The sequence below is a fragment of the Coregonus lavaretus genome (assembly GCF_964263955.1).
Source record: "Coregonus lavaretus genome assembly, chromosome: 16".
Classification (NCBI taxonomy): domain Eukaryota; kingdom Metazoa; phylum Chordata; class Actinopteri; order Salmoniformes; family Salmonidae; genus Coregonus; species Coregonus lavaretus.
This window is the reverse complement of record NC_140003.1, coordinates 29195282-29217310: the sequence shown is the minus strand read 5'-3', so window position 1 is coordinate 29217310 and position 22029 is coordinate 29195282. Positions and strand designations below refer to the sequence as shown.

General features: G+C 46.4%; 1 protein-coding gene across 1 annotated transcript; it reads left to right on the top strand.

Moving 5' to 3' along the window:
* The first annotated feature begins 3159 nt into the window (after positions 1–3159).
* On the top strand, positions 3160–22029 carry il1rl2 (interleukin 1 receptor-like 2). The gene is made up of 10 exons (XM_084179150.1): positions 3160–3651; positions 18156–18375; positions 18657–18813; positions 19067–19244; positions 19496–19558; positions 19650–19785; positions 19961–20100; positions 20302–20445; positions 20598–20756; positions 20840–22029. The coding sequence occupies exons 1-10, from the start codon at positions 3564–3566 to the stop codon at positions 21277–21279; spliced, it is 1725 nt and encodes a 574-aa protein (XP_084035276.1). The 5' UTR covers positions 3160–3563; the 3' UTR covers positions 21280–22029.

Here is a 22029-nt window from a genome sequence, read left to right as displayed (position 1 = left end):
ACAGTGCCCTCCACAATTATTGGCACCCCTGTTTAAGATGTGGTCGAGTACTTCCAAAAATTCTCATTTTTTTTAAACAACATAGAACCCAAATGCAAAAAAAGAGAAAAATCCAACCTTTTATTTAAGTACATTACTTTGGTGTAAAAAAATAAATAATCACACATTTAGAAAAAAAAAAACTTGAAATCATGTGTCCCACAATTATTGGCACCCCTGATGTTAATACTTTGTACAACCCCCTTTTGCCAACAAGACAGCACTTAATCTCCTCCTATAACATTTCACAAGATTGGAGAACACAGAGAGAGGGATCATTGACCATTCTTCTTTGCACAATCTTTCTAGATCATCCAGTGTCCTGGGTCCTCTCTTATGCACTCTCCTCTTTAGCTCGCCCCACAGGTTTTCGATTGGGTTGAGGTCTGGGGACTGAGATGGCCATGGGAGGACCTTGAGTTTGTGACTGCTGAACCATTTTTGTGTAGATTTTGCCACATGTTTTGGATCATTATCCTGCTGAAAGACCCAATGACGACCCATCTTCAGCTTTCTGGCAGAGGCCATCAGGTTTTTATTTAAAATGTCCTGGTAGTTCAAAGCGTTCATAATGCCATGCACCCTAACAAGGTTCCCAGGGCCTTTGGAAGAGAAACAGGCCCACAGCATCACAGACCCTCCACCATACTTCACGGTGGGCATGAGGTGCTTTTCGGCATACTCATCTTTTGTTTTACGCCAGACCCACTTAGAGTGTTTGTTGCCAAAAAGCTCAATCTTAGTCTCATCTGACCAAAGCACACGATCCCAGTTGAAGTCCCAGTGTGGGTCATGCAATGTCATGCAATAAAATGCAAATGAATTACTTAAAAATCATACAATGTGATTTTCTGGATTTTTGTTTTAGATTCTGTCTCTCACAGTTGAAGTGTACCTATGATAAAAATTACAGACCTCTACATGCTTTGTAAGTAGGAAAACCTGCAAAATCGGCAGTGTATCAAATACTTGTTCTCCCCACTGTACATGTGAGATGAGTAATGCAAGATATGTAAACATTATTAAAGTGACTAGTGTTCCATTTATTAAAGTGGCCAGTGATTTATAATCTATGTATATAGGCAGCAGCCTCTAATGTGCTAATGAAGGCTATTTAACAGTCTGATGACCTTGAGATAGAAGCTGTTTTTCAGTCTCTCGGTCCCAGCTTTGATGCACCTGTACTGACCTCGCCTTCTAGATGGTAGCGGAGTGAACAGGCAGTGGCTCGGGTGGTTGTTGTCCTTGATGATCTTTTTGGCCTTCCTGTGACATCGGGTGCTGTAGATGTCCTGGAGGGCAGGTAGTTTGCCCCCGGTGATGCGTTGGGCAGACCGTATCACCCTCTGGAGAGCCCTGTGGTTGCGGGCGGTGCAGTTGCCGTACCAGGCGGTGATACAGCCCGACAGGATGCTTTCAATTGTGCATCTGTAAAAGTTTGTGAGGGTTTTAGGTGCCAACCCAAATTTCTTCAGCCTCCTGAGGTTGAAGAGGCACTGTTGCACCTTCTTTACCACACTGTCTGTGTGGGTGGACCATTTCAGTTTGTCAGTGATGTGTACGCCAAGGAACTTGAAGCGTTCCACCTTCTCCACTTCGGTTCCGTTGATGTGGATAGGGGGGGTGCTCCCTCTGCTGTTTCCTGAGGTCCATGATCATCTCCTTTGTTTTGTTGACATTGAGTGAGAGGTTATTTTCCTGGCACCACACTCCTAGAGCCCTCACCTCCTCCCTGTAGGCTGTCTCGTCATTATTGGTAATCAAGCCTACTACTGTTGTGTCGTCTGCAAACTTGATGATTGAGTTGGAGGCGTGCTTGGCCACACAGTCATGGGTGAACAGGGAGTACAGGAGGGGGCTGAGCACGCACCCTTGTGGGGCCCCAGTGTTGAGGATCAGCGAAGTGGAGGTGTTGTTTCCTATCTTCACCACCTAGGGGCGGCCCATCAGGAAGTCCAGGACCCAGTTGCACAGGGCGGGGTTCAGACCCAGGGCCTCGAGCTTAATGATGAGCTTGGAGGGTACTATGGTGTTGAATGCTGAGCTATAGTCAATGAACAGCATTCTTACATAGGTATTCCTCTTGTCCAGATGGGATAGGGCGGTGTGCAGTGTGATGGCGATTGCATCGTCTGTGGATCTATTGGGGCGTTAAGCAAATTGAAGTGGGTCTAGGGTGGCAGGTAAGGTAGAGGTGATATGTTAGCCAGTTAGCTTGGGTGCATGACTGCCGTTGTGAGGTCAGAACGCTCGGATCAAGCCTACTCATCGGCCAGAGCGTCCAGTGTGCGCTCTGAAAGCTTCGAGAATGAAATGAGATGGGTGGGGCTAAAGCTTAAGAGGGTGTGAAAGATGCTGAATGGGTGTAGACAAAGAAGAGCTCTCCAGTAGGTACCAAAACATTCAATGGCCATTTTCTCAAAAGTGAGATTACAAGTTTATCAATTTTCAAAGCAGAATTACTTGCCCATTGTTCCTCAAATGCAGTGTATGATATACCATTTTGTAGCTCTGTGTCTCTGCTTTTATCCAATTTTAAAAAACACAATTTCAAATGTTGCTACAAAAGACCGAATCAAGGTCGTAACATATTGTTCAAATTGCAATTTGTTACATATCATAAGAAATGGATGATGGACTTCCACAAATGAATACATACAGTACCATACGAAACGAAACGTCTCGGACTTACTTACAGAATAATACGAAATGCTGTGAGACCAGGTTGAGTTTAGATATGTCAACAATACTAACCTCACAAAATGAGTGGTGGAAGCGGATAAGTAGAATAGTTTGCATCTTGCTGAGTGGGCGGCTTGTAATGGAACCAGGCAAATGATGCGCTCCCCGAGACGTAAAGTGGGTTAGTCATGTAGGTTAAGAGGTTCGGGAAGGGGATTTCCGCCAACCATAGACCTTATAGGCTATATGCCAAATGAGGAGACGGTGTTTATTCCACTGACGCTAAATGAAGCTCAAAGCATCAAACTACATTGCTAAGGTAAGTTTGACTTTCAAATGTACAAACAATTATTATTTCATTTTGAATTTATGAACTTAATTATGGTGTCTAAATTACAACATAGATACATGTGGACAGTGGGTTAGTTATAAAGACTCACTGACATACTGACTAAAAGCACAGGCGCACTGAGAGCGCAGCGCTCTGATTTAACAATGTGTATTGCCTAATTAAAGCAATTTTTTGCCAAAATCCCAGTAGGCCTGCAAGGATTCCACTTAACTGAAGTGTGGGTTCAGTGCAGTGCTGAATGGGACTGGATATCCCTTGGGTTTTCATTGGCGTGTTTTTGAGCGCACTTCGTCTTTCTGCGACATAATATCGGTTTCATTTCCCTATACAGCTGGGAAGTCATCGAGGAGTTGGTTTAAAAGACAGGATATTTCTCAAGAGCCAGCCGTGTTTTCGCTTTGTGTTTGCCAACTACCGCTCATTGGCTATTTCACAGAGTTTAAGAGATTAATTTTAAAGTCGTGTGAAATGTGATGCGAGGTTTATTTTTATGTCTCAGATTCGGAACATCATGTCGGGGGAGTTCTACCTCTGCTTTCTCATTACGACTCTGTTGCTCCACCTCTCCCATGGCCAAGGTAAGTCAGGATGACAGGGAAATAGTATAGGCTAAAATGGGTAGGACTGAACAGCAGAGCTCAGCAGCCAACACAGTGTACTCAACTGAATTACGTGAGGTGAGTCACTTGTGTTATTCAGTTTGAATAACAGGTTAGTTTGAGTGAGGGTGCATTCACTTGAAACAAAAAAACAGCAAAACAGCTGTTTTGAATAACAATCCCACATACAAAATACTACAGTTTACAATAGGATACTATAGTACTTACTATAAAATTCTGTAGTAAACTGTAGTACACTGGAGAAACCTATACACCTATACACACTAGTATGCCTCGAATGTGTAGTGCTTACTATAGACTTGTGGTATACTGTAGAATACTATACTACACACAGTAGTATCCCTCGATCATGTAGTGTTTACTTTAGAATGTTGTATTATACTGTTTAGAATACTATACTACATACGGTAGTATTCCTCGATCACGTAGTGCTTACTTTATAATTTTTTGATCGGTTGGACTGCTAGCTAGCTTTACTGCTAGCTGCTAGCTTTGTCGATTCTGTATTGATTTGAACGTGCTGTCCTTGGGCAGCTCATGTTGGGGATTTCTTCAGAGGTTCCCCTTCGATCATATAGTGCTTACTATATATCTTTTTTAGATTACTGTAGAATGCTATACTCCACACTGTAGTATCCCTTGATTGATTGATTTTATTTGACTATTTAAAAACACAATACAACCACAAATGTGGATACAATGCATTTATACATTTGTCGAGAAAGACGCTTAAAATGTATTTCCATTGTGTTGCTAGTTCAAACATTACACATTTACAGCTAACCCTCATGAAAAAATTATATAGTATACAGTATTCATCCCCTTTGGCGTTTTTCCTATTTTGTTGCATTACAACCTGTAATTTAAATGGATTTTTATTTGGATTTCATGTAATGGACATACACAAAATAGTCCAAATTGGTGAAGTGAAATGAAAAAAATAACTTTTTTCAAAGAATTGTAAAAAATAAATAACGGAAAGGTGGGGCGTGCATATGTATTCACCCCCTTTGCTATGAAGCCCCTAAATAAGATCTGGTGCAACCAATTACCTTCAGAAGTCACATAATTAGTTAAATAAAGTCCACCTGTGTGCAATCTAAGTGTCACATGATCTCAGTATATATACAACTATTCTGAAAGGCCCAAGAGTCTGCAACACCACTAAGCAAGGGGCATCACCAAGCAAGCGGCACCATGACGACCAAGGAGCTCTCCAAACAGATCAGGGACAAAGTTGTGGAGAAGTACAGATCAGGGTTAGGTTATAAAAAAATATCAGAAACTTTGAACATCCCATGGAGCACCATTAAATCCATTATTAAAAAATTGTAAGAATATGGCACCACAACAAACCTGCCAAGAGAGGGCCGCCCACCAAAACTCACGGACCAGGCAAGGAGGGCATTAATCAGAGAGGCAACAAAGAGACCAAAGATAACCCTGAAGGAGCTGCAAAGCTCCACAGCGGAGATTGGAGTATCTGTTCATAGGACCACTTTAAGCCGTACACTCCACAGAGCTGGGCTTTACGGAAGAGTGGCCAGAAAAAAGCCATTGCTTAAAGAAAAAAAATAAGCAAACACGTTTGGTGTTCACCAAAAGGCATGTGGGAGACTCCCCAAACATATGGAAGAAGGTACTCTGGTCAGATGAGACTAAAATTGAGCTTTTTGGCCATCAAGGAAAACGCTATGTCTGGCGTAATCTCTCATCACCCCGAGAACACCATCCCCACAGTGAAGCATGGTGGTGGCAGCATCATGCTATGGGTATGTTTTTCATCGGCAGGGACTGGGAAACTGGTCAGAATTGAAGGAATGATGGATGGCGCTAAATACAGGGAAATTCTTGAGGGAAACCTGTTTCAGTCTTCCAGAGATTTGAGACTGGGACGGAGGTTCACCTTCCAGCAGGACAATGACCCTAAGCATACTGCTAAAGCAACACTCAAGAGGTTTAAGGGGAAACATTTAAATGTCTTGGAATGGCCTAGTCAAAGCCCAGACCTCAATCCAATTGAGAATCTGTGGTATGACTTAAAGATTGCTGTACACCAGCAGAACCCATCCAACTTGAAGGAGCTGGAGCAGTTTTGCCTTGAAGAATGGGCAAAAATACCAGTGGCTAGATGTGCCAAGCTTATAGAGACATACCCCAAGAGACTTGCAGCTGTAATTGCTGCAAAAGGTGGCTCTACAAAGTATTGACTTTGGGGGGGGGGGGGGTGAACAGTTATGCACACTCAAGTTCTGTTTTTTTTGTCTTATTTCTTGTTTGTTTCACAATAAAACATATTTTGCATCTTCAAAGTGGTAGACATGTTGTGTAAATCAAATGATACAAACCCCCAAAAAATCTATTTTAATTCCAGGTTGTAAGGCAACAAAATCGGGAAAATACAGTATTTACTGTAGTGTTTTTGCGGACATGACTAGTATACTTCAGTATTTAATGTAGTGTTTTTGCGGACATTACTGTAGTATACTATAGTATTCCCTGTATTGTTTACTATAGTGTTTTGCGGACATGACTGTATGTCACGGATTCTGCCGAGGCTGCCCCTCCTCCTTGCTCGGGCAGGCTTCGGCGTTCGTCGTCACCGGAATACTAGCTGCTGCCGATCTATGTTCTATGTTTCTATGTTGCACCTGTTGTCTATTGTTGCACACCTGTTGCCCATTATGTGAATACTCCTTCCCTATTTAACCCAGTGGTTCCCAATGTGTTTTGTGTGTGTTTGTTTTTCGTTTCGTGTGTCGTTGGTGAGCGGGTTAGTTCCTCCCTGTGTGGAGGTATTCTGTATTGTTGTCTTTACTTCTTTTCAGTAAAGTACGTTTCATAGAGTTCTGTGTCCTGCACCTGACTTCGATCCACCGCATTACACTGACACTCGTGACACTGTAGTATACTGCAGTATTTACTGTAATATTTTTGCTGACATGACTAGTATATTGTAGTAACGACTGCTGACCAGTTTTTTTAGTTTTTGTGGCTTCCATCAATGTAATTGTCTGCATCATTTCCAATCCCTCATGTATATTTTTTGGTAAATATATATATACATAAAATATATATATTCTTTAAAATATATTTTCCTTTTATTATTTTCCACTAACCCTACCACCCCTCCCCTAACTGGAGTAAACTAATGGACAACATCACTTAGGATTCTACTTCCAGCTGTCAGGTGCGAGCGTGGATGTGGTGTGGAATCAAGCGCAGGACAACATAGGTTTCGTCCAACAGTCTTTAGTAAAGACACGTAAACAAAACACACGGCTAAATCCAAGCCGGAGGCAAGCGAACTTTACGCACACTGCGTAAAGCACAAAATACAAAACAAATGCGCACACAGTGCGGACACTCTCTCAAAACAATAACTGGAGAGAAAATACTAATAGCCCTTGCTGACTGGAGAAACAATTACACACAACACAAGACTCAAACGACGAGAACTTATAGGACACATAATAAGCACAAAACAGAAACAGGTGTAACCAATCAGACAAAACCAAACAAACATCGAAACATACAACGGTGGCAGCTAGTACTCCGGGGATGACGACCGCCGAAGCCTGCCCGAACAAGGAGGAGGAGCAGCCTCGGCCGAAACCGTGACAGTACCCCCCCCTTGACGTGCGCCGACCCCGGCCTCGGGGACGACCAGGAGGACGCGGAGCAGGGTGCGTGGGGTGACCACGGTGGAACTCAGTCAGAAGAGACAGGTCTAAAACGTCCCTCCTTGGCACCCAGCACCGTTCCTCCGGGCCGTACCCCTCCCACTCCACGAGATATTGGAGACCCCCCATCCGACGTCTCGAATCCAAGATGGACCGAACTGTGTACGCCGGAGCCCCCTCGATGTCCAGTGGGGGCGGAGGAGTCTCTCCTATCTCACAGTCCTGGAGTGGACCAGCTACCACCGGCCTGAGAAGAGACACATGGAACGAGGGGTTAACATGATAATCAATAGGCAGTTGTAACCTGTAACACACCTCGTTCAACCTCCTCAGGACTTTAAAAGGCCCCACAAACCGCTGACCCAGCTTCCGGCAGGGCAGGCGGAGGGGTTGGTTTCTGGTCGAGAGCCAGACTCGATCTCCAGGTACGTACACCGGCCCCTCATTGCGGTGGAGGTCGGCGCTCGCCTTGTGTCGACGGATGGCCCGCTGCAGATGGACGTGTGCAGCGTCCCACGTCTCCTCCGAGCGCCGCACCCACTCATCCACCGCAGGGGCCTCGATCTGGCTCTGATGCCATGGTGCCAGAGCCGGCTGGTAACCTAGCACACACTGGAAAGGGGTTAGGTTGGTGGAGGAGTGGGGGAGAGAATACTGTGCCATCTCTGCCCAGGGGACATACCTCGCCCACTCCTCCGGCCGGCCCTGGCAATACGACCTCAGAAACCTACCCACATCCTGGTTGACACGTTCGACCTTCCCATTGCTCTCCGGATGGTACCCCGAGGTAAGGCTCACCGAGACCCCCAAACGCTCCATAAACGCTCTCCAGACTCGGGAGGTAAACTGGGGACCTCGATCAGACACTATATCCTCGGGCACCCCGTAATGCCGGAAGACGTGGGTGAATAGTGCCTCAGCGGTCTGTAGGGCAGTAGGGAGACCCGGCATGGGAAGGAGGCGACAGGCCTTCGAGAACCGATCCACAACGACCAGGATGGTGGTATTCCCCTGTGAGGGGGGAAGGTCTGTAACAAAGTCCACCGAGAGGTGAGACCATGGTCGTTGTGGAACGGGCAGGGGTTGTAACTTTCCCCTGGTCAAGTGTCTGGGCGCCTTACACTGGGCACACAACGAGCAGGAGGAGACATAAACCCTCACATCCCTGGCTAACGTTGGCCACCAGTACTTCGTGCTAAGGCAGTGCACTGTCCGGCCAATACCTGGATGCCCAGAGGAGGGTGACGTGTGAGCCCAATAAATGAGTCGATCCCGAACCTCGAGCGGAACGTACGTCCGACCCACAGGACACTGTGGAGGGCTAGGGTCGGTACGTAACGCCCGCTCGATTTCAGCATCGACCTCCCACACCACCGGTGCCACCAGACAAAACTTCGGTAGTATGGGAGTGGGCTCAACGGACCTCTCCTCTGTGTCATACCGCCGAGACAGGGCGTCTGCCTTTCCGTTCTGGGACCCAGGGATGTACGTGATCTTAAACACGAACCGGGCTAGAAACATGGTCCACCGAGCCTGGCGAGGATTCAGTCTCCTAGCTGCCCGAATGTATTCCAGGTTACGGTGGTCAGTCAAAATGAGGAAAGGGTGTTGAGCCCCCTCAAGCCAATGCCTCCACACCTTTAGGGCCTGTACCACGGCTAACAGCTCCCTGTCCCCTACGTCATAATTTCGCTCCGCCGGACTGAGCTTTTTAGAGTAAAAGGCACAGGGGCGGAGTTTAGGTGGCGTGCCGGACCGTTGCGAGAGAACGGCCCCTATACCGGCTTCTGACGCGTCCACCTCCACCTGGAATGGTAAAGCGGGATCCGGATGCGCCAGCACCGGAGCCGAAGTAAACAGGTCCTTCAGTTTCCCAAAAGCCCTGTCCGCCTCAGCTGACCACCGCAAGCGCACCGGACCCCCCTTCAGAAGGGACGTTATGGGAGCTGCCACCTGTCCAAAACCCTGGATAAACCTCCGGTAGTAATTCGCAAAGCCCAAGAACTGCTGCACCTCTTTAACCGTGGTTGGGGTTTGCCAATTACGCACGGCTGACACACGGTCAACCTCCATCTTCACCCCTGACGCGGACAACTGATAACCCAAAAAGGAGACAGACTCCTGGAAGAACAGACATTTCTCTGCCTTGACATACAGGTCGTGCTCCAACAGCCTCCTCAACACTCGGCGCACCAGGGCTACATGCTCGGCTCGGGTAGAAGTGTACACCAGAATATCGTCTATGTACACGACCACTCCTTGCCCCTGCATGTCCCGGAAAATCTCATCCACAAAGGATTGGAAGACTGACGGAGCATTCATTAACCCGTATGGCATGACGAGATACTCGTAATGACCCGAGGTGGTACTAAATGCTGTCTTCCATTCATCACCCTCCCTAATGCGCACCAAGTTGTAGGCGCTCCTGAGGTCCAATTTTGTGAAGAACCGTGCCCCGTGTAATGACTCCGTCATAGTCGCAATCAGAGGGAGTGGATAACTGTATTTCACAGTAATCTGATTGAGACCGCGGTAATCAATACACGGGCGCAAACCTCCATCCTTTTTCTTCACAAAAAAGAAGCTCGAGGACGCAGGGGAAGTGGAGGGCCGTATGTATCCCTGTCTCAGAGACTCGGCTATGTATGTCTCCATCGCCCTCTTCTCCTCTTGAGACAAAGGATACACATGGCTCCGCGGGAGCGCAGCTCCTGCCTGGAGGTCTATCGCACAATCCCCCTGTCTATGAGGTGGCAATCGCGCCGCCCTCGCCTTGCTAAACACGAGTGCTAAATCCTCATACTCGGGGGGAACGTGCATTGCGGGCACTTGGTTTGGACTCTCCACCGAGGTCGCCCCCACGGAAATACCCAGACATCGCCCCACACACTGGGCAGACCACTCCTTAAGAGCCCTCTCTCGCCACGAAATAGTGGGATCATGAGTAATCAACCAGGGAAGCCCCAGCACCACCGGATACGCAGGAGAGTCGATCAGATATAGGTGAATCGTCTCCTCATGACCCCCCTGCGTCCCCATCCTAAGTGGCGCTGTGACCTCCCTAATCAACCCCGATCCCAACGGACGGCTATCTAGGGCATGTACAGGGAAGGGATTTTTAACAGGAAGGAGAGGAATCCCTAACTCTATACAAAATTTCCGATCTACAAAATTCCCAGCTGCGCCTGAATCTACTAGCGCCTTATGCTGGGAACGAGGTGCAACCTGTGAAAAACAAACAGGTATGGTTAGGTGCACGACAGCGAGCTCTGGGTAAGTGGGGCGCCTACTCACCTGGAAGGACTCCCCAGTGCGTGGCCTGCCGTCTCGTCCCCCTGGAGACCCTCCCCAGCACCTAGCCGCAGTGTGTCCTCCACGGCCACAGTTGGTGCAGGGGACGGCCTCCCTCGGACTCCTTCTCCTCCGTTCTCTAGCGCCAGCACCCCCGAGCTCCATAGGACTCGGCTCGGAGGTGCTGGAGGTTGGAATGGACGACCCCCACCCAGGACGTCCGCGGGTGGCCAGCAGGGTGTCTAGACGAATGGCCATGTCAACCAACTGGTCGAACGTGAGAGTGGTGTCCCTGCAAGCCAACTCTCTACGGACGTCCTCCCGGAGGCTGCAGCGGAAGTGGTCTATGAGGGCCCGCTCATTCCACCCTGCATCTGCCGCTAGAGTCCGGAACTCCAGTGCAAACTCCTGGGCGCTCCTCATCCCCTGCCGGAGGTAGAATAGACGCTCCCCCGCCGCTTTCCCCTCAGGTGGATGGTCGAACACAGCCCTGAAGCGGCGGGAGAACTCTGCATATGTGATCGTTGCGGCGTCTATCCTCCTCCATTCGGCGTTGGCCCACTCCAACGCCTTGCCGGTGAGACAGGAGATGAGGGCGGAAACGCTCTCGTGTCCCGAGGGTGCCGGGTGTACGGTGGCTAGGTAGAGTTCGACTTGCAAGAGGAAACCCTGACACCCGGCAGCGGTGCCATCATACGCCCTCGGGAGCGAGAGCCGAATCCCACTGGGTTCTGGAGCTTGGACGGGCGGATGGTGGTGGTGAGGTAGGTGGAGGCGTGGGTACCCCGCTGGTCTCCCATCTATGTAGGGTATTCATTACTCCATCTAGAGCGGTCCCGATCCGGTTGATCCTGTCCTCCTGTCCGCGGAGGCGCTCCTCGATTACCTCGGCGGCAGAGGCTGCTCCTGCTGATTCCATGTAGAATGGTGTGTAATTCTGTCAGGTGCGAGCGTGGATGTGGTGTGGAATCAAGCGCAGGACAACAGAGGTTTCGTCCAACAGTCTTTAGTAAAGACACGTAAACAAAACACACGGCTAAATCCAAGCCGGAGGCAAGCGAACTTTACGCACACTGCGTAAAGCACAAAATACAAAACAAATGCGCACACAGTGCGGACACTCTCTCAAAACAATAACTGGAGAGAAAATACTAATAGCCCCTGCTGACTGGAGAAACAATTACACACAACACAAGACTCAAACGACGAGAACTTATAGGACACATAATAAGCACAAAACAGAAACAGGTGTAACCAATCAGACAAAACCAAACAAACATCGAAACATACAACGGTGGCAGCTAGTACTCCAGGGACGACGACCGCCGAAGCCTGCCCGAACAAGGAGGAGGAGCAGCCTCGGCCGAAACCGTGACACCAGCTTATACATACTATATACATTTTACAGACACAGTATATTTTACAATAGTTATCTTTTGTTTGTTTTTAGTCCCATCCTTCAGCTACCCTCAACCCCTCCAATCTCTGAAGACCATCCAGTTTTGATTCTATTTACCATATATATTTCAACTGTGTTGTGATGTTTCACAAAAGTTCTGAACCTTTCTATTCTCATAGTTTCTACAGATTGTAAATTAAAGATAAACATTTTTTGCTGAGAGTATTATTATATTATTGATCGATTGACTATGACCTCATGGCTTGGTTTATGCTCTGACATGCATTGTCAACTGTGGGACCAGGCAGTGGCTCGGGTGGTGGATGTCCTTGATGATCTTTTTGGCCTTCCTGTGACATCGGGTGCTGTAGGTGTCCTGGAGGGCGGGTAGTTTGCCCCCAGTAATGCTTCGGCAGACCGCACCACCCTCTGGAGAGCCCTGCGGTTGCGGGCGTTGCAGTTGCCGTACCAGGCGGTGATACAACCCAACAGGATGCTCTCAATTGTGCATCTGTAAAATGTTTGTGAGGGTTTTAGGTGCCAAGCCACATTTCTTCAGCCTCCTGAGGTTGAAGAGGCTCTGTTGCGCCTTCTTCACCACACTGTCTTCGTGGGTGGACCATTTCAGTTTGTCAGTGATGTTTACGCCAAGGAACTTGAAGCTTTCCACCTTCTCCACTGCGTTCCCGTCGATGTGGATAGGGGGGTGCACCTTCTGCTGTTTCCTGAAGTCCACGATCATCTCCTTTGTTTTGTTGACGTTGAGTGAGAGGTTATTTTCCTGGCACCACACTCCCAGAGCCCTCACCTCCTCCCTATAGGCTGTCTCGTCATTGTTGGTAATCAAGCCTACTACTGTTGTGTCGTCTGCAAACTTGATGATTGAGTTGGAGGTGTGCTTGGCCATGCAGTCATGGGTGAACAGGGAGTACAGGAGGGGGCTGAGCACGCACCCTTGTGGGGCCCCAGTGTTGAGGATCAGCAAAGTGGAGGTGTTGTTTCCTAACTTCACCACCTGGGGGCGGCCCGTCAGGAAGTCCAGAACCCAGTTGCACAGGGCGGGGTTCAGACCCAGGGCCTTGAGCGTAATGATGAGCTTGGGGGGTAGGTACTATGGTGTTGAATGCTGAGCTATAGTCAATGAACAGCATTCTTACATAGGTATTCCTCTTGTCCAGATGGGATAGGGCAGTGTGCAGTGTGATGGCGATTGCATCGTCTGTGGATCTATTGGGGCGGTAAGCAAATTGAAGTGGGTCTAGGGTGACAGGTAAGGTAGAGGTGATATGATCCTTGACTAGTCTCTCAAAGCACTTCATGATGACAGAGGTGAGTGCTACGGGGCGATAGTCATTTATCTCAGTTACCTTTGCTTTCTTGGGTACAGGAACAATGGTGGCCACCTTGAAGCATGTGGGGACAGCAGACTGGGATAGGGAGAGATTGAATATGTCCGTAAACACACCAACCAGCTGGTCTGCGCATGCTCTGAGGACGCGGCTAGGGAGCCGTCTGGGCCGGCAGCCTTGCGCGGGGGTTAACATGCTTAAATGTCTTACTCACGTCGGCCATGGAGAAGGAGAGCACACAGTCCTTGGTAGTGGGCTGCGTCGGTGGCACTGTGTTATCCTCATAGCGGGCGAAGAAGGTGTTTGGCTTGTCTGGAAGCGAGACGTCGTGTCGGCGAAGTGACTGGTTTTCCTTTTGTAGTCCATGATTGTCTGTAGACCGTGCAACATACGTCTCGTGTCTGAGCTGTTGAATTGCGACGCTACTTTGTCTCTATACTGATGTTTTGCCAGTTTAATTGCCTTGCGGAGTGAGGAGCTACACTGTTTGTATTCTGCCATATTCCCAGTCACCTTGCCATGGTTAAATGCGGTGGTTCGCGCTTTCAGTTTTACGCGAATACTGCCATCTATCCACGATTTCTGGTTAGGGTAGTTTTCAATAGTCACAGTGGGCAACAACATATCCTGTACACTTCCTGATAAACTCAGTCACTGTTTCAGTGTATTTGTCTAAATTATTTTTGCAAGCTACCCGGAACATATCCCAGTCCGCGTGATCAAAACAATCTTGAAGCGTGGTTTCCGATTGGTCAGACCAGCGTTGAATAGTCCTTAGCACGGGTACTTCCTGTTTGAGTTTCTGCCTATAGGAAGGGAGGAGCAAAATGGAGTCGTGATCAGATTTGCCAAAAGGAGGGCTGGGGAGGGCCTTATAACCTTATATAGACAGGTGTGTGCCTTTCCAAATCATGTCCAATCAATTTAATTTACCACAGGTGTACTCCTATAAAGTTGTAGAAACATCTCAAGGATGATCAATGGAAACAGGATGCACCTGAGCTCAATTTCGAGTCTCATAGCAAAGGGTTGGAATACTTATGTAAATAAGGTATTTAAAGAATATATATATATATACATGTGCAAACATTTCTAAAAACCTGTTTTTTCTTTGTCATTATGGGGTATTTTGTGTAGATTGATGAGGATTATTATTACTTTTAATCCATTTTAGAAAAAGGCTGTAATGTAACAAAATGTGGAAAACGTCAAGGTGTCTGAATACTTTCTGAATGCACTGTAGCTGTGACAAACAGAGGGGTTGGGAAACACTGTGGCACTGTTCAACTGACATGGCCAATGAGGAAGGAGCTTACCCAACCACATTGAGGCCGACCTAGATCTTGTATGGAAAAAAAAAACAATACTATATGGTGCAATAAAACATTAGTAAATTAGTTTAGCTGTAGCAGCTAATGACAATGACACAGTCATGATACTGGTGGTAGAGCTGATGGCAGAGCTGTATGTCCCAAATCAAATCAAATCGAATTGTATTTGTCACATACACGTGTTTAGCAGATGTTATTGCGGGTGTAGCGAAATGCTTGTGCTTCTAGCTCCGACAGTGCAGTAATATCTAACAAGTAATATCTAACAATTTCACAACATATACCCAATACACACAAATCTAAGTAAGGAATGAATTTAGAATATATACATATATGGACGAGCGATGTCAGAGCGCCATGGACTAAGATACAGTAGAATAGTATAGAATACAGTATATACATATGAGATGATTATGCAAGATATCTAAACATTATTAAAGTGGCTAGTGTTCCATTTCTTAAAGTGACCAGTGATTTCTAGTCTATGTCTATAGGCAGCAGCCTCTAATGTGCTAGTGATGTCTGTTTAACAGTCTGATGGCCTTGAGATAGAAGCTGTTTTTCATTCTCTCGGTCACAGCTTTAATGCACCTGTACTGACCTTGCCTTCTGGATGATAGCGGGGTGAACAGGCAGTGGCTCCGGGTGGTTGATGTCCTTGATGATCTTTTTGGCCTTCCTGTGACATCGGGTGCTGTAGGTGTCCTGGAGGGCGGGTAGTTTGCCCCCGGTAATGTGTTGTGCAGACCCCACCACCCTCTGGAGAGCCTTGCGGTTGCGGGCGGTGCAGTTGCCGTACCAGGCGATGATACAGCCCGACAGGATGCTCTCAATTGTGCATCTGTAAAAGTTTGTGAGGGTTTTAGGTGCCAAGACAAATTTCTTTAGCCTCCAGAGGTTGAAGAGGCTATGTTGCGCATTTTTCACCACACTGTCTGTGTGGGTGGACCATTTCAGTTTGTCAGTGATGTGTACGCCAAGGAACTTGAAGCTTTCCACCTTCTCCCGTCGATGTGGATAGGGGAGTGCACCCTCTGCTGTTTCCTGATCACGATCATCTCCTTTGTTTTGTTGACGTTGAGTGAGAGGTTATTTTCCTGGCACCACACTCCCAGAGCCCTCACCTCCTCCCTGTAGGCTGTCTCGTCATTGTTGGTAATCAAGCCTACTACTGTTGTGTCGTCTGCAAACCTGATGATTGAGTTGGAGGCGTGATTGGCCACGCGGTCATGGGTGAACAGGGAGTACAGGAGGGGGCTGAGCACGCACCCTTGTGGGGCCCCAATGTTGAGGATCAGCGAAGTGGAGGTGTTGTTTCCTTCCTTCACCACCTGGGGGCGGCCCGTCAGGAAGTCCAGGACCCATTTGCACAGGGCGGGGTTCAGACCCAGGGCCTCGAGCTTAAATATGAGCTTGGAGGATACGATGCTGTTGAATGCTGAGCTACAGTCTTGTCCGCAAAAACACTTCTGTAAATACTACAGTGTACTAGAGTCATGTCCGCAAAAACACTACACTGAATACTATAATATACTACAGTCATGTCTGCAAAACTACTACAGTGAATACTATAGAATACTACAGTCATGTCCCAAAAAACACTACAGTGAATACTATAGTACAGTGGTTCCCAACCTTTTTCAGTTATTGTACTACCAACTGAATGTTGCTTTGCCCGGAGTACCCCTGAAGTACCCCTCGTGCAGCTTACCATTAGGCCTGTGGTCTCATGAGTCTTCTCAAGTACCCCCTGTGGATAGGCCAAGCACCCCCAGGGGTCCTAGTACCCCTGGTTGGGAACCACTGCTATAGTATGCTACAGTCATATCCGCAAAAACACTACAGTGAATACTATAATAAACTGCAGTCATGTCTGCAAAAACACTACAGTGAATACTATAATATACTACAGTCATGTCCGCAAAAACACTTCAGTAAATACTACAGTATACTACAGTTATGTTCACAAAAAGACTACAGTGAATACTATAATATACTACAGTCATGTTCGCAAAAACCTTTGAGTGAATACTATAGCAACTATGGTCATGTCCGCAAAAACACTACAGTAAAGTCCACAAAAACACTACAGTGAAAACTATAGTATACAAATATGGTAATACTACAGTATTTAGATCTATAGCATACTTGGGTAAAAGTAAAGATACCTAAAAAAAAATTAAAGTCACTCAGTAAAATACTAGGCCTACTTGAGAAAGTCTAAAAGTATTTGGTTTTAAATATAGTTAAGTATCAAAAGTAAAAGTAAATGCTATAAATCATTTCAAATTCCTTATATTACGCAAACCAGTCAGCACAATTTTATTTTTTATTTTATTTATGGATAGCCAATGGCATACTCAGACATAATTTACAAACGAAGCATGTGTTTAGTGATCAGATCAGAGGCAGAAGTGATGACCGCGGTGCAAGTTCTCTTGATAAGTGCGTGAATTGGACAGTGAGTGAATCTGTCTTGCTAAGCATTTGAAATGTAACGAGTACTTTTGTACATATTTTGGAATGTAGTGGAGTAAAATTAAAAAGTTGCCCAAAAAAAGTACAGATACCCAAAAAACTACTTAAGTACTATACTACCTCAAAGTATTTTTACTTAGTTACATTACACCACTGTTATTAAGAAGTTATAAAGCTTTTATCAGTAACTTGTATATAAATTATTTTATTTTTCAAGGCTTTATTAACACTTTCAAAGGTGGGGCTTTAATTTAGGTGTGTGAAATGGTGTAGTATGTTTGACTATGTAGTGTAGTATTTGGCTAGTATGTTCGCCTTTACTGTTTCTGTCATGGGAGACAGGTGGTATTATGCTCTCTCTCTATCCCCCTCTCCCCTCCCTCCCCATCACTGTTTAGTTTTGAAAGGCTCTTTTAAATGTTTGTCTCCTTCTATACATCCTGTCTCCCTAAATGGGGTCAAAATCTGAAATGTGCGTCAGAAGAAAGGCTGATTGATTTGCCCTTCTTTTTATGCATGTAGATGGCTATTGCAGAGATTAAGGTCAAGCAACCTCTTAAAGTGTAACAGCAGCAGTTTCATTTCCTGCTTGAGGTGCCTTGAAAAGTGCTCAACATTGTAATTTTACTGTCAATGCTCAATACATATTTTCTCTAGCATAGCTAGCTACTACTCTTCATCAGTGGCTTATGGTGATTTGGTCAGGACCCACTGGAGGGTCACAGCTGATGGCTTGTGGGTTGCAGCTGACTGTGTTTGACAGGCCATCTGGTTCCAGTTTTCTCAGCGAGTCATATACTGCTAAACCTCAAGCCTATACACTTTGAAGTGCTCCTGTCCTCTTCCTTCTAAATTGCCCCTGAGGGAATTGATGAAGTCGTATTGAGTTGACATAAACCCGTAACAACAACCTCTTCACTGTGTCATCCAGAACACCAGGGGGCCGTAGAGGTCCACCACATCAGTGCAGGTCACTTCTTCCGGCTGAAGTGTGGTGATGACGATGACGCTGAGGACTGTACCACCGTGACCTGGAGCAGAGGGGGGAACCAGACCCTTAACATGACCTCTGGGGTGGAGATCAGAGGGGAGGTTCTGTGGTTTCTACCTGCCCACACCTCCCATAATGGACACTACACTTGTGAGAGCAGGTAAGAAACCTCTGTAGATTACTGTATGTAGTTGATCAAATGCCATAGTTGAAGTGTATCAGTTATTTTAGTTCCTAAAGTGACTTCAAGAATGTTTGGAGGTAATTCCAATATCACACACAGAGATTGAACCAGGATGATTGGCATGAATCAGTCTTCACTTTCCAGATCCTAAATGTATTAATGTCTCACATTAATAATTCTCAACTTCACTGTTACAATAGTAAATGGAGAGCGCTGGTCATATGTTCATGTGTGTTATGACACCGGTACCCCACTAGATCGTGGGAGAAGGAGTTTGTGCTGTCTGTGGACACGGGGCCCTGTCCGGTCCCAGCGGAGATAAGGACTGTATCCCAGGGGACGAGTGGAGTAGTGTTCTGCAGACAGCAGGATGTCCTCCATCTAGACCCCACAGCACACATCCGATGGTTCAAGGTAAGAGTAGACGCCCATCTAGACATACCCCTGTCATAAGGCCTGCATTACAATGTCATAGTAATGTCATAACAGATGTCATGAACAGTCATAAGAGCTGACATCAGCTTATGACAACGGGCATGATACCTTGTGTCATTGCTGTCAAGTGCTCAACATTGGTAATAGAAAAAAACATTGAAGACATTTGGGATAAGTAGATAGGATTGCGTGACCTAACTTTGACACACAGCATCTCTGATGGGATGTGCAGGACTGTAGCCCTGTCGACCAGCATGGAGAGAAGATCATTGAAGAAGATGGTCTGAAGAGGCTCCGGTTGGTCAATGCTACTGAAAGCCATGCTGGAGTTTATACCTGCCTGGTAGAGTTCTCTCTGCAGGGGAGAAACCACACTGCCACCCACAGCACTCAGCTCAAAGTCAACAAAGGTAAAGCTAAAGCTCCTTTTCAATTCTATGTCATGAGCGTATATTTCTTCTCACCACGCTTTCTGTGGCTGCAACCAAGAGTGAATTTTTTATATATTTTTTTATATTTCCATGTATTTGTTATTCTCTGTTTGTTATAAATAGGTGATTTGTAACTTTATAAGGATTGTAGCATTTCTGTTTACCTGTACATTATCGATAAGGCTTTTTTTGACTATCTTGCCATACCTGTGTGGTCTTTTTATTGGCAGAAAAAGTCCTGTTGAAACCCCAAGTAACCGATCCCATAAATGTAACGGTTATGGTTGAACCAGGTGAGAAATGATGACATCAAGCTTTTTTGTAGATAATACTAAAAAGGGCCATGACACAGCCACTGACTCAGTGTTTTCTGTTTGACGGCAGGTTCAAGGATAGAGCTGTTGTGTTCAGCATTTCTGGGGGTCGGTGAAGGTACGGAGTCAGAGAGCTCTATGTTCTGGACAGTAAATGGAAGCCATACTGAGCACATAGAACAGCTCGACGTGACAAAGACAACAATGTGAGTACTCTATTAAACCTGTAGTATACACTCTGTATCTCATTTTGCGTGTTTGTAGAGGTGTGTGTGTGTGTGTGTGTGTGCGTGTGTGGGTACACATGCGTGTGCATGAGTATGTGTATAGAGCTCTGTCCTACACTGTGACCATCTCACTCTCTCACCACCTGACCCTCAGCCATCCTAGCAGTAGTGGGGTCTATGGCCAGTCCACTCTGTCTATCTATGAGGTCCGTCCTGAGTTCCTCAACGTGCCCATCAGCTGCATTGCCTGGAACGCCCTGGGTCGGGACATAGGGTTGCTCTGGCTCCAACCAGGTAGGATCCCAACCACAGTCCTAAGTAACATGGAGGACTTCAAATCACCCATAAGAGTCTGTGTTTGAACAGGACGTTGGCCATGTAATTTGTGAGAGATTTGATTTAAGGTGCTGATATTGGTACAGTAACTTAGACTAGCTACTGTCAGTCAGCACAGAATGTGATAACCTCTTCATAGCGCACTTCCTTCCTTTCTAGCCAATCACAGTGGTTTCTACACATGCGTGTGTCTCTGCCTGGCCTTTTCTATGGTGGTTCTTGGAGTAGCGATGTGCTGCCTCTTTAAAGTGGACCTGGTGCTGGCCTATAGGAGACTGCGCCCTCTTGTGTCCAAAAAGCAAGGTGCGTAATCAGAGATCTCCCACGTTCACAAAAGATTCCTGGCCCTAAACCTGAGGGTCTCTGACCATTTTCTAAGTATTTATATTTATAATGGATAATATGTTTATCTTCTCTTCTCCTCCTTTCTGCTCCTCTCCTCTTTACTTCTCCAGCACCAGATGGAAAGCTGTATGATGCCTATGTCAGTTATCTCCATGGTGATGGGTTGTCCAGGGCAGAGATGTTTGCTCTGCAGGTTCTACCTGAGGTGTTGGAGAGACGATACGGATACACACTCTTCGTCAGTGGCCGGGATGACCTCCCTGGGGAAGGTACACACACACTTTGATTGATGTGAATGTTGATCTACTGCATTGTCCCTGTTCACTAAATAAAGTCCCATGTTTCTCTGTAGCGATCCATGATGTCACCTCAGAGACCATGCGGAGAAGCAGACGGCTCATCATCGTCCTGTCAGACCAGAGTGCATCCCCTCTGCACCCCAAAATTGTTCCTGAGGACCAGTTACCACTGCACCAGAGCCCACAGAACCGCCCTAGCTACGACCAGCAGATTGGCCTGTACGACGCTTTGATCCAAAATGGCCTCCGGGTTGTCCTGGTGGAGATAGATGGCAAGGTGGACTACACTTCTCTACCTGAGTCACTGCACTACATCAGGAGGAAGCAGGGAGCTCTGAGGTGGAGGAGGCCCAGATCTGGAAAGAGCAGCTCCACTGCATCCCCTAATGGCCACTTCTGGAAGTGTCTGAGATACCACATGCCCTCCAAGCCAGAAGGGGCTCTGAAACCTCAGCCAACACCTGGGATAAACTGTAGTATAGAACTGTATTAGTCATGTCTCTATTAGACATTATATGACAATGTGTATATTGATGTATTCGCATGGCTATTATGCCTATGGCTGGGGGGGCAACCCTGATCCTGGAACCCTCCTTTTTATATGTTTGAGCTACCAGTGTGATTGAGTGTCCTAAGAATTGTGCAAGAGAACTTGTGCAAATTGAAAGAAACATTTACACTCCTCCTGAAAATAGTTTTGCTAATTCTGCTCATACTTTGCTAATTCTAGTTCCAGTGTAATCGAGTGTCCTCTAAGAAGCACTTGAGAGGCTTTTTCTAGCAATAACAGAGTTATTTGTGTAATGAGTCAGTGCAGTGGTACTGTGTACACACTGATACAGCTGGCCTGACACTATACTCTCACAGGATATCCTCTGGATGTTTTGGAAACAGCATGCTCTCAACCAAGGTTTTCACTGACTTAGTAAGTATATTTTCAATTAAAGAAGTCATCTCTAATGGAACAGTAACTACATCTGTTTTGTCTTGTTTTTATTGTATAACTACTGTACTTTATTAGTTCACTTTAGACACTGTACATTTGATAAATGATGAAGTGTGATGAACTGGACAATTTTCTTCCAATAGTTCCATCAGTAGTTGCTGAATATAATGACAGATATGTTTGAGACCTTTAAGTTCATGAAGTTCAATTAATGTTTGCCTCTGTGTGTATATTTGAGAAAGAGTGTGTGCACCCGTGAAAGCAGCATGTCAATTAAAAGTGTGTGTTTGATGGGTT